Source organism: Phyllobates terribilis, unplaced genomic scaffold, assembly GCF_046119375.1.
Source record: "Phyllobates terribilis strain yellow unplaced genomic scaffold, ASM4611937v1 Scaffold_7__3_contigs__length_470593459, whole genome shotgun sequence".
Classification (NCBI taxonomy): domain Eukaryota; kingdom Metazoa; phylum Chordata; class Amphibia; order Anura; family Dendrobatidae; genus Phyllobates; species Phyllobates terribilis.
The window spans coordinates 273,183,854-273,196,738 of NW_027362767.1; the positions used below are offsets into that span (position 1 = coordinate 273,183,854).

The following is a 12,885-nucleotide window of genomic DNA, read 5'->3' on the forward strand; positions in this document are numbered from 1 at the left end:
ATGTAGGTAGGGCTTCATTCCATGGGGTAGGGCTTAATTTCAAGGTATATAAAAAAAAATGGACTTCAAATAAAAATTAAATGAACACAAAAAGCACTAATTGAATTATTTTTTTCGTATTTATGTTTGCAGCCCCTTTAAAAACCCTTTGAGGACCAAGGCACATATATGTCCCATAGTTTTAAACTGGAAAAAAATTTGATTGAATAAAATTTAAGGTCCTCGAAGGTTTAAGTAGGTCATAAATTTATATGAATACTTGCTCATACAATTTCACATGCCAAAAGATGAAGAAGAACAGAATCAAAAATATGACATTAAGTGGAGCACTTACAGGTATTCAAGGTGAAAGAGACCAGCAAAGGCATCGTCTCGAATGACAGTAAATGAGTTAGAATTCAGCAAGCTGAAAATGAAGACAGCAGGTTAGAAGCGAACCAGACTTTATGGTGCTCAGAATTAGTCAAGCAGAATTTATTGACTGCTGTTGCAAAGCACTGAGACTCCCGCAGTGTATAGATGGCGCCGTGCGGCCTCCCGCAGTGTATAGATGGCGCCGTGCGGCCTCCCGCTGTGTATAGATGGCGCCGTGCGGCCTCCCGCTGTGTATAGATGGCGCCGTGCGGCCTCCCGCTGTGTATAGATGGCTACGTGCGGCCTCCTGCTGAGTATACGTGTATAGATGGCGCCGTGCGGCCTCCTGCTGAGTATAGATGCCGCACGGCGCTCCCCCCAGAGACAGCAGGAGGCCGCACAGCGCCATCTATACTCAGCGGGAGACCGCACGTAGCCATCTATACACAGCAGGAGGCCGCACGGCGCCCCCCCCAGAGACAGCAGGAGGCCGCACTGCGCCATCTATACTCAGCGGGAGGCCGCACATAGCCATCTATACACAGCGGGAGGCCGCACGGCACCCCCCCCAGAGACAGCAGGAGGCCGCACAGCGCAATCTATACTCAGCGGGAGGCCGCACGTAGCCATCTATACACAGCGGGAGGCCGCACGGCGCCCCCCCCCAGAGACTGCAGGAGGCCGCACAGCGCCATCTATACTCAGCGGGAGGCCGCACGTAGCCATCTCTACACAGCGGGGAGCCGCACGGCGCCATCTCTACACAGCAGGGGGCCGCACGGCGCCATCAATACACGGCGGGGGGCCGCACAGCGCCATCTATACATAGCGGGGGGCCGCACGTAGCCATCTATACACAGCGGGGGGCCACATAGCCATCTATACACAGCGGGGGGGCGCACGTAGGCATCTGTACACAGCGGGGGGCCGCACGGCGCCCCCCCTAATACAGCAGGAGGCCGCACGGCGCCAACTATACTCAGCAGGAGGCCGCACGCAGTCACGCACACACACAAACATATACAGACATATACATACACGCATAAACACATTTGAAACACAAAAATACATATAAACAGACATGACACAATATCTGCCCACACACACACACAAACAGACATCACACAATGACATCTGCCCACACACACACAGACATCACACAATGACATCTGCCTACACACACACACATACACACACAAACAGACATCACACAATGACATCTGCCTACACACACACACACACACACAAACAGACATCACACAATGACATCTGCCCACACACACACACATACAAACAGACATCACACAATGACATCTGCCCACACACACACACACACACCCACACACACACACACATCACACAATGACATCTGCCCCCCCCACACACAAACAGACATCACACAATGACATCTGCCTACACACACACGCACAAACAGACATCACACAATGACATCTGCCCACACACACACACATACACACACAAACAGACATCACACAATGACATCTGCCCACACACACACACATACACACACTCACACTCACACTCACACACCAACCCCCGGCTCGGCTCCAGGCCTCCTGGCTCCTGCTCCTCTCCCGTGGTAAGTAGCAGTGCAGGCCGGGCGCGCACTGCGTGACGTCACAGCTAGGAGACACGGCCGCGCACAGGGCCGTGTCTCCTAGCAGTGACGCGGCCGGGCCAGCACAGGGAAGTTAACTGCTGCAGTGCTGGCCCGGCCGATGAAGAAGTAGCGGCGGCTGCTGCTGGGGAAGCGGTATGGGGCCCCCCCTCCCGCCACTGCTACCGGTATGTGCCGCGGCGGCCCGCACATATAATGAGGGCAATCCGGCATTAGACACCCCGCCCGGAGCCGCGGGCCCTCTGCAGGCTCGGGGCCCCGGGCGGTCGCCCGGATTGCCCTCATTATAATCTGCCTATGATGGTGATTCATGAGTAAGTACACAGGACCCGGTCAGGGCAGAGTGTTCTCATTCGCTGACAGCAAGCAGAGACCTTGAAAATGGTGAAGAATTAAAAAACAAAGTGGGCAATTTATCAAATGTTTTGCATCGGGATTTTGGGGCATTTTGTGTAAATTTTAGACAGTCATGCTGCTGTAAATTTTAACCCATTACTTGCCAAATTAGCAATTTTTATTTATTTATTTTTTTTGGATCTAATTGGACCTAATTAGAAAATCTTAGTTGCTAGAAGCAAAAAATTAGGCGTCCCAAAAAAAGGGCATTGGTAGATAATGGGTTTTAAAGTGCTTTCGCACCAAATCCACCGTTTTTATTTTCAGCTCCTTATGGTCGTCTGGTATTATGACATTTTTTTTATATTGCTCCAGTAGGGGATGGCGTAAAAAGGGGAATATCACGATAACCTTCCCTCCTCCCAAAATCCTTCAGGAAACTGGAGAACTTTCCATGTCAGGGTGAATAAAGGCAACAAGTGGCCATTACCACTTTTTAACCTCTTGAAGACTGAAGTAACTAGTTATTCCTCATAATAAGTTTTACCAGCCTCTGACAGCTCACATCATATTGTCCTGACTCCCAACCTATTACTGCAGTGGATCCATCCCAGTGACCCCCAGTGCCGCCAGGGGGAGGGGAGGAAGAGCATCCCTTGACAGATGGTTGTATCCAGTCCTCCATTCACAGAATGACAGCAGGAGGCTGAAATCCATACTATGCCCTGACCACATGGTATGTGCCTGAGGGTGGCCTCGGGTAACCATTTCAGGGCCAGTCAAGGCGCTGCTTGGAGGAGTCAGAAAGTTTCAGGGTCTGAGATGTACCAGTGTATTTTGGGCATTGCTGCAGCCTCTAATGGGAATCGGAGGCCTGGGAAGCTCGAGAGATTTCAGATGATTTAAGGTGGAATTCTCCTTCAAATGGGAAAATTCTCATCAGTGTAAAAATCAGCACTATTATTAAAGGGGTTGGCGGCAGGCCCTGAATCCTAATAGGGCCTATGTTTGGGGGTCACTGTACAGTTTTCTGATGCTGTCACCTGAGTTGTCAGTTTAACTGTTGCCAATAGAACCACAAGTACCAGCAGGCTCTGCATCCTATGATTTCACTGATGACCCAGGATTGACTACAAGTACCAGCAGGATTTAACATGCTGTAAGTTGCAATCACAGCCCTGCACACTGCTGGGATTTACAGCCCCCTGACAGCTCTTCCTGTCACCAGTCCCTTGGGCACTGTGCCTGCAGCCATAGCCAGCCCCCCCGGGACCCTTCCCCCTCCTCCATGGCAGCACAGCGCCCTCCACACTCCCATTCACATGGTAATGAGTGAGCATCAGCCGGATCCCTCCGCAGCCACAAGTCACAACTTTTGAAGTTTATACAGAAGTCCCTCCCTCTGTCGGCGGAAGGAGACTCGGCGGTCGCGCACACCCTGCGCTGCGCTCACTCTGGCATTTCTCTGCTGAGAGCTGGAGCAGAGCGGGGGCTCTGGGGACTGATAGAGACCGGACAACTGCGCGGAGGAAGCCGGCCACAGTGCGGGAGACAGAGAGGAGCCGGGATTATACCGAGGAGCCGCGGCACTCCGGGACTTATGTGTCTGCTGTAGCCGCATCCAGGAGGAATGGAGCGGGCAGGAGCCGCCGCTATACTGCTCCTGGCGCTGACAGTCACTGCACAAGGTAAAGCCTGAGCCCAAGAGCTGACACTCCACACAGACCGACAGTGTCACAGTGCAGGAGCTGTGTATATATACTGATACAGTGTAACGGTGCAGGAGCTGTGTACAGACTGATACAGTGTAACGGTGCAGGAGCTGTGTACAGACTGATACAGTGTAACGGGGCAGGAGCTGTGTACAGACTGATACAGTGTAACGGGGCAGGAGCTGTGTACAGACTGATACAGTGTAACGTGCAGGAGCTGTGTATATATACTGATACAGTGTAACGGGGCAGGAGCTGTGTGTATAGACTGATACAGTGTAACGTGCAGGAGCTGTGTGTATAGACTGATACAGTGTAACGTGCAGGAGCTGTGTATATAGACTGATACAGTGTAACGGTGCAGGAGCTGTGTATATATACTGATACAGTGTAACGGGCAGGAGCTGTGTATATAGACTGATACAGTGTAACGGGGCAGGAGCTGTGTATATAGACTGATACAGTGTAACGGTGCAGGAGCTGTGTATAGACTGATACAGTGTAACGGTGCAGGAGCTGTGTACAGACTGATACAGTAACGTGCAGGAGCTGTGTATATATACTGATACAGTGTAACGTGCAGGAGCTGTGTACAGACTGATACAGTGTAACGGGGCAGGAGCTGTGTACAGACTGATACAGTAACGTGCAGGAGCTGTGTATATATACTGATACAGTGTAACGGTGCAGGAGCTGTGTACAGACTGATACAGTAACGTGCAGGAGCTGTGTATATATACTGATACAGTGTAACGTGCAGGAGCTGTGTGTACAGACTGATACAGTGTAACGTGCAGGAGCTGTGTGTATAAACTGATACAGTGTAACGTGCAGGAGCTGTGTACAGACTGATACAGTGTAACGGGGCAGGAGCTGTGTATATATACTGATACAGTGTAACGGGGCAGGAGCTGTGTATATAGACTGATACAGTGTAACGTGCAGGAGCTGTGTGTATAAACTGATACAGTGTAACTTGCGGGAGCTGTGTGTATAAACTGATACAGTGTAACGTGCAGGAGCTGTGTATATAGACTGATACAGTGTAACTTGCCGGAGCTGTGTGTATAGACTGATACAGTGTAACGTGCAGGAGCTGTGTATATAGACTGATACAGTGTAACGTGCAGGAGCTGTGTATATAGACTGATACAGTGTAACGTGCAGGAGCTGTGTGTATAGACTGATACAGTGTAACGTGCAGGAGCTGTGTATATAGACTGATACAGTGTAACGGGGCAGGAGCTGTGTATATATACTGATACAGTGTAATGTGCAGGAGCTGTGTGTATAAACTGATACAGTGTAATGTGCAGGAGCTGTGTGTATAGACTGATACAGTGTAATGTGCAGGAGCTGTGTGTATAGACTGATATAGTGTAACGTGCAGGAGCTGTGTATATAGACTGATACAGTGTAACGTGCAGGAGCTGTGTATATAGACTGATACAGTGTAACGTGCAGGAGCTGTGTATATAGACTGATACAGTGTAACGTGCAGGAGCTGTGTATATAGACTGATACAGTGTAACGTGCAGGAGCTGTGTATATAGACTGATACAGTGTAACGGGGCAGGAGCTGTGTATATAGACTGATACAGTGTAACGGTGCAGGAGCTGTGTATAGACTGATACAGTGTAACGGTGCAGGAGCTGTGTACAGACTGATACAGTAACGTGCAGGAGCTGTGTGTATAAACTGATACAGTGTAACGGTACAGGAGCTGTGTACTGTCACAGTGTAACGGTACAGGAGCTGTGTACTGTCACAGTGTAACGGTACAGGAGCTGTGTACTGTCACAGTGTAACGGTACAGGAGCTGTGTACTGTCACAGTGTAACGGTACAGGAGCTGTGTACTGTCACAGTGTAACGGTACAGGAGCTGTGTACTGTCACAGTGTAACGGTACAGGAGCTGTGTACTGTCACAGTGTAACGGTACAGGAGCTGTGTACTGTCACAGTGTAACGGTACAGGAGCTGTGTACTGTCACAGTGTAACGGTACAGGAGCTGTGTACTGTCACAGTGTAACGGTACAGGAGCTGTGTACTGTCACAGTGTAACGGTACAGGAGCTGTGTACTGTCACAGTGTAACGGTACAGGAGCTGTGTACTGTCACAGTGTAACGGTACAGGAGCTGTGTACTGTCACAGTGTAACGGTACAGGAGCTGTGTACTGTCACAGTGTAACGGTACAGGAGCTGTGTACTGTCACAGTGTAACGGTACAGGAGCTGTGTACTGTCACAGTGTAACGGTACAGGAGCTGTGTACTGTCACAGTGTAACGGTACAGGAGCTGTGTACTGTCACAGTGTAACGGTACAGGAGCTGTGTACTGTCACAGTGTAACGGTACAGGAGCTGTGTACTGTCACAGTGTAACGGTACAGGAGCTGTGTACTGTCACAGTGTAACGGTACAGGAGCTGTGTACTGTCACAGTGTAACGGTACAGGAGCTGTGTACTGTCACAGTGTAACGGTACAGGAGCTGTGTACTGTCACAGTGTAACGGTACAGGAGCTGTGTACTGTCACAGTGTAACGGTACAGGAGCTGTGTACTGTCACAGTGTAACGGTACAGGAGCTGTGTACTGTCACAGTGTAACGGTACAGGAGCTGTGTACTGTCACAGTGTAACGGTACAGGAGCTGTGTACTGTCACAGTGTAACGGTACAGGAGCTGTGTACTGTCACAGTGTAACGGTACAGGAGCTGTGTACTGTCACAGTGTAACGGTACAGGAGCTGTGTACTGTCACAGTGTAACGGTACAGGAGCTGTGTACTGTCACAGTGTAACGGTACAGGAGCTGTGTACTGTCACAGTGTAACGGTACAGGAGCTGTGTACTGTCACAGTGTAACGGTACAGGAGCTGTGTACTGTCACAGTGTAACGGTACAGGAGCTGTGTACTGTCACAGTGTAACGGTACAGGAGCTGTGTACTGTCACAGTGTAACGGTACAGGAGCTGTGTACTGTCACAGTGTAACGGTACAGGAGCTGTGTACTGTCACAGTGTAACGGTACAGGAGCTGTGTACTGTCACAGTGTAACGGTACAGGAGCTGTGTACTGTCACAGTGTAACGGTACAGGAGCTGTGTACTGTCACAGTGTAACGGTACAGGAGCTGTGTACTGTCACAGTGTAACGGTACAGGAGCTGTGTACTGTCACAGTGTAACGGTACAGGAGCTGTGTACTGTCACAGTGTAACGGTACAGGAGCTGTGTACTGTCACAGTGTAACGGTACAGGAGCTGTGTACTGTCACAGTGTAACGGTACAGGAGCTGTGTACTGTCACAGTGTAACGGTACAGGAGCTGTGTACTGTCACAGTGTAACGGTACAGGAGCTGTGTACTGTCACAGTGTAACGGTACAGGAGCTGTGTACTGTCACAGTGTAACGGTACAGGAGCTGTGTACTGTCACAGTGTAACGGTACAGGAGCTGTGTACTGTCACAGTGTAACGGTACAGGAGCTGTGTACTGTCACAGTGTAACGGTACAGGAGCTGTGTACTGTCACAGTGTAACGGTACAGGAGCTGTGTACTGTCACAGTGTAACGGTACAGGAGCTGTGTACTGTCACAGTGTAACGGTACAGGAGCTGTGTACTGTCACAGTGTAACGGTACAGGAGCTGTGTACTGTCACAGTGTAACGGTACAGGAGCTGTGTACTGTCACAGTGTAACGGTACAGGAGCTGTGTACTGTCACAGTGTAACGGTACAGGAGCTGTGTACTGTCACAGTGTAACGGTACAGGAGCTGTGTACTGTCACAGTGTAACGGTACAGGAGCTGTGTACTGTCACAGTGTAACGGTACAGGAGCTGTGTACTGTCACAGTGTAACGGTACAGGAGCTGTGTACTGTCACAGTGTAACGGTACAGGAGCTGTGTACTGTCACAGTGTAACGGTACAGGAGCTGTGTACTGTCACAGTGTAACGGTACAGGAGCTGTGTACTGTCACAGTGTAACGGTACAGGAGCTGTGTACTGTCACAGTGTAACGGTACAGGAGCTGTGTACTGTCACAGTGTAACGGTACAGGAGCTGTGTACTGTCACAGTGTAACGGTACAGGAGCTGTGTACTGTCACAGTGTAACGGTACAGGAGCTGTGTACTGTCACAGTGTAACGGTACAGGAGCTGTGTACAGTCACAGTGTAACGGTACAGGAGCTGTGTACTGTCACAGTGTAACGGTACAGGAGCTGTGTACTGTCACAGTGTAACGGTACAGGAGCTGTGTACTGTCACAGTGTAACGGTACAGGAGCTGTGTACTGTCACAGTGTAACGGTACAGGAGCTGTGTACTGTCACAGTGTAACGGTACAGGAGCTGTGTACTGTCACAGTGTAACGGTACAGGAGCTGTGTACTGTCACAGTGTAACGGTACAGGAGCTGTGTACTGTCACAGTGTAACGGTACAGGAGCTGTGTACTGTCACAGTGTAACGGTACAGGAGCTGTGTACTGACACAGTGTAACGGTACAGGAGCTGTGTACTGACACAGTGTAACGGTACAGGAGCTGTGTACATAGACTTGATACAGTGCAGGAGCTGTGTATATAGACTGATACAGTGTAACGGGGCAGGAACTGTGTGTACAGACTCATACAGGTAAGGTGCAGGAGCTGTGTGTATAGACTGATAGTGTAACGGTGCAAGAGCTATGTACAGACTGATATAGTGTAAAATGTACATCCGTTCTGTGAATAAGAGGTTTAGGGGACGCTGTTGCTCCTGCCCTGGGTCTATGATCCGCCTACACATTCATTATTGGGGGACAGTGTGTAGACCTCTGGGGATTGTGTGTGTATGTGACATCAGCCTCATCCTTCTCTCAGTGTTTTCTGATTCTAGTACACAAGGTGGGGGATGTGTGTGTGTGAGATCAGTCTCATCCTCTCAATGTGTGTGTGTGAGATCAGTCTCATCCTCTCAATGTGTGTGTGTGTGTGTGTGAGATCAGTCTCATCCTCTCAATGTGTGTGTGTGTGTGAGATCAGTCTCATCCTCTCAATGTGTGTGAGATCAGTCTCATCCTCTCAATGTGTGTGTGTGTGTGTGTGTGAGATCAGTCTCATCCTCTCAATGTGTGTGTGTGAGATCAGTCTCATCCTCTCAATGTGTGTGTGTGTGTGTGTGTGTGTGTGTGTGTGAGATCAGTCTCATCCTCTCAATGGGTGTGTGTGTGAGATCAGTGTCATCCTCTCAGTGTGTGTGTGTGTGTTCAGTCTCATCCTCTCAATGTGTGTGTGTGTGTGTGTGATCAGTCTCATCCTCTCAATGTGTGTGAGATCAGTCTCATCCTCTCAATGTGTGTGTGTGTGAGTGAGATCAGTCTCATCCTCTCAATGTGTGTGAGATCAGTCTCATCCTCTCAATGTGTGTGTGTGTGTGTGTGTGTGAGATCAGTCTCATCCTCTCAATGTGTGTGTGTGAGATCAGTCTCATCCTCTCAATGTGTGTGTGTGAGATCAGTCTCATCCTCTCAATGTGTGTGTGTGTGATCAGTCTCATCCTCTCAATGTGTGTGTGTGTGATCAGTCTCATCCTCTCAATGTGTGTGTGAGATCAGTCTCATCCTCTCAATGTGTGTGTGTGTGATCAGTCTCATCCTCTCAATGTGTGTGTGTGTGATCAGTCTCATCCTCTCAATGTGTGTGTGAGATCAGTCTCATCCTCTCAATGTGTGTGTGTGAGATCAGTCTCATCCTCTCAATGTGTGTGTGTGTGATCAGTCTCATCCTCTCAATGTGTGTGTGTGTGAGATCAGTCTCATCCTCTCAATGTGTGTGTGAGATCAGTCTCATCCTCTCAATGTGTGTGTGTGTGTGAGATCAGTCTCATCCTCTCAATGTGTGTGTGTGTGTGAGATCAGTCTCATCCTCTCAATGGGTGTGTGTGTGAGATCAGTGTCATCCTCTCAGTGTGTGTGTGTGTGTTCAGTCTCATCCTCTCAATGTGTGTGTGTGTGTGTGTGTGTGATCAGTCTCATCCTCTCAATGTGTGTGAGATCAGTCTCATCCTCTCAATGTGTGTGTGTGTGTGTGAGATCAGTCTCATCCTCTCAATGTGTGTGTGTGTGTGTGAGATCAGTCTCATCCTCTCAATGTGTGTGTGTGTGAGTGAGATCAGTCTCATCCTCTCAATGTGTGTGAGATCAGTCTCATCCTCTCAATGTGTGTGTGTGTGTGTGTGTGTGTGTGTGTGTGTGATCAGTCTCATCCTCTCAATGTGTGTGTGTGTGTGTGTGTGTGTGTGTGTGATCAGTCTCATCCTCTCAATGTGTGTGAGATCAGTCTCATCCTCTCAATGTGTGTGTGTGTGTGTGAGATCAGTCTCATCCTCTCAATGTGTGTGTGTGTGAGTGAGATCAGTCTCATCCTCTCAATGTGTGTGAGATCAGTCTCATCCTCTCAATGTGTGTGTGTGTGTGTGTGTGTGTGTGTGTGAGATCAGTCTCATCCTCTCAATGTGTGTGTGTGAGATCAGTCTCATCCTCTCAATGTGTGTGTGTGAGATCAGTCTCATCCTCTCAATGTGTGTGTGTGTGATCAGTCTCATCCTCTCAATGTGTGTGTGTGTGATCAGTCTCATCCTCTCAATGTGTGTGTGAGATCAGTCTCATCCTCTCAATGTGTGTGTGAGATCAGTCTCATCCTCTCAATGTGTGTGTGTGTGATCAGTCTCATCCTCTCAATGTGTGTGTGTGTGATCAGTCTCATCCTCTCAATGTGTGTGTGAGATCAGTCTCATCCTCTCAATGTGTGTGTGTGAGATCAGTCTCATCCTCTCAATGTGTGTGTGTGTGATCAGTCTCATCCTCTCAATGTGTGTGTGTGTGTGAGATCAGTCTCATCCTCTCAATGTGTGTGTGAGATCAGTCTCATCCTCTCAATGTGTGTGTGTGTGTGAGATCAGTCTCATCCTCTCAATGTGTGTGTGTGTGTGTGTGAGATCAGTCTCATCCTCTCAATGTGTGTGTGTGTGTGTGTGAGATCAGTCTCATCCTCTCAATGTGTGTGTGTGTGAGATCAGTCTCATCCTCTCAATGTGTGTGTGTGTGAGATCAGTCTCATCCTCTCAATGTGTGTGTGTGTGTGAGATCAGTCTCATCCTCTCAATGTGTGTGTGTGTGTGAGATCAGTCTCATCCTCTCAATGTGTGTGTGTGTGTGTGAGATCAGTCTCATCCTCTCAATGTGTGTGTGTGTGTGTGTGAGATCAGTCTCATCCTCTCAATGTGTGTGTGAGAGATCAGTCTCATCCTCTCAATGTGTGTGTGTGTGTGTGAGATCAGTCTCATCCTCTCAATGTGTGTGTGTGAGATCAGTCTCATCCTCTCAATGTGTGTGTGAGAGATCAGTCTCATCCTCTCAATGTGTGTGTGTGTGTGTGAGATCAGTCTCATCCTCTCAATGTGTGTGTGAGAGATCAGTCTCATCCTCTCAATGTGTGTGTGTGTGTGTGATCAGTCTCATCTTAATGCTTTCTGGTTCTAGTACACAAGGTGCAGACTGCTTGGGCACCAAAACTGCAGGTGAGGTGCGGTGCCTGCTGGGCCTTGTAGTTTCCAGGTGGAAGGAGCTGCAGATTCATCTTCTCATTGTCTTGTTTGCATTTGAGTTTTTGGTATTTTGGCAACTAAAATAAAAACAAAAACCTCTGATATCTGTGACTTCTGGCGGCTGACGCCTTGGGTCGTAGTCTGTGTACAGTGCTGTGGAGGTGCTATGAGGTCACATGTAAAATTCTATCTATCCAATGTATATATTATGGTGGGGGACTGCTGGTGCTGGACTCTGAGTAGATTCTTGGGCTGCTGGACCTGTATGGGTGTTTATGTCTAATTGGGTGATTCTTTGTATTTTGCGGTCCACCTAGTATGATGTTTCAGGCCTGTACTATTTTCTGTTCACATCTATGAAACCTCTTCTGGGGGGTCGTTATAGCAATGAATCTGCCTATGAGCTGTTGTTACTGGATGTCTTGTCCCATGAGCTTGCAATCATTACCAGTGGCCTCACTGTCTGCTCCATTTTGAGGGTTTCTGGTCTCTCAGATTAGGGACAGTTATTCTTCTGCTTTCTGTTTAGTAGCGGAAGCAAAGTCCCCCCACGCATAGGTGTCCTCCAAGCCTTATATCTATACTGACATTTCTCCTTAAACACCCTCTGCAGTTATTGAACCCTTCATAGGATATATAGGCGCCATGTCTCCCCCTACCATAACAGTAGTTATCAGCACAGGAAATGTATCAGGAAGGGTTAAATATCGTGTTTATATAGAAATATCTTTTTTTTTTTACTTGGATACTTTATTATTTATTATGTGAGGGAGTCTGTCTGTGAAGCAGCACCCCCAGTGGTCATATTAGGAATTAGATGAAAACTTGACTTTTGCATTGTGCAAAGTTTTTGACTTTTCCCATTGAGAACCGTGTATAATGATTGGCACAGAGGGGTTAACAGGCCATTATAGAGCTTAGTGATTGATGTTCAGGCTGCATGGTTTGCCGCATGTGCTCGGTGGACAAGTCTCTGAACTTGTTTTGGAGCTCAATTCTGTTCCTCTACGAAGAAGCTGGAGGCGCAGACTTTCCCCGTCTAGTTTCACAGCTCAGATCATTTCCTATCGCAGAATGACTTGTAGGGAAATGGGAGGGAGGGGGTGAATGTGAGACTTGTCTGGTTCTTAAACTTCTGAGTTTCCAAGCGTCTAAACTATTTAAGCAGTCCCTAAGAGAACGATACCAAGTGAAAATAAGACTGAGTCGTCCTTTTCTGCATTTTGCTAATTCTATCTGAGTCTTTAAAAATTGGGTAACT

The 12,885-nt window shown here is 48.4% G+C and overlaps 1 protein-coding gene across 1 annotated transcript in view; it reads left to right on the plus strand.

Annotated features, from left to right (window-relative positions):
* The first annotated feature begins 3,650 nt into the window (after positions 1–3,650).
* The window catches only part of NOTCH1 (notch receptor 1), a 54,376-nt gene continuing 45,141 nt past the window's right edge, over positions 3,651–12,885 (plus strand). Inside the window, exon 1 of the mRNA XM_073640762.1 lies at positions 3,651–4,017. Within this exon, the coding sequence (XP_073496863.1) occupies positions 3,960–4,017 (58 nt within the window). The 5' untranslated portion in view covers positions 3,651–3,959. The remainder of the gene's footprint in view (positions 4,018–12,885) is intronic.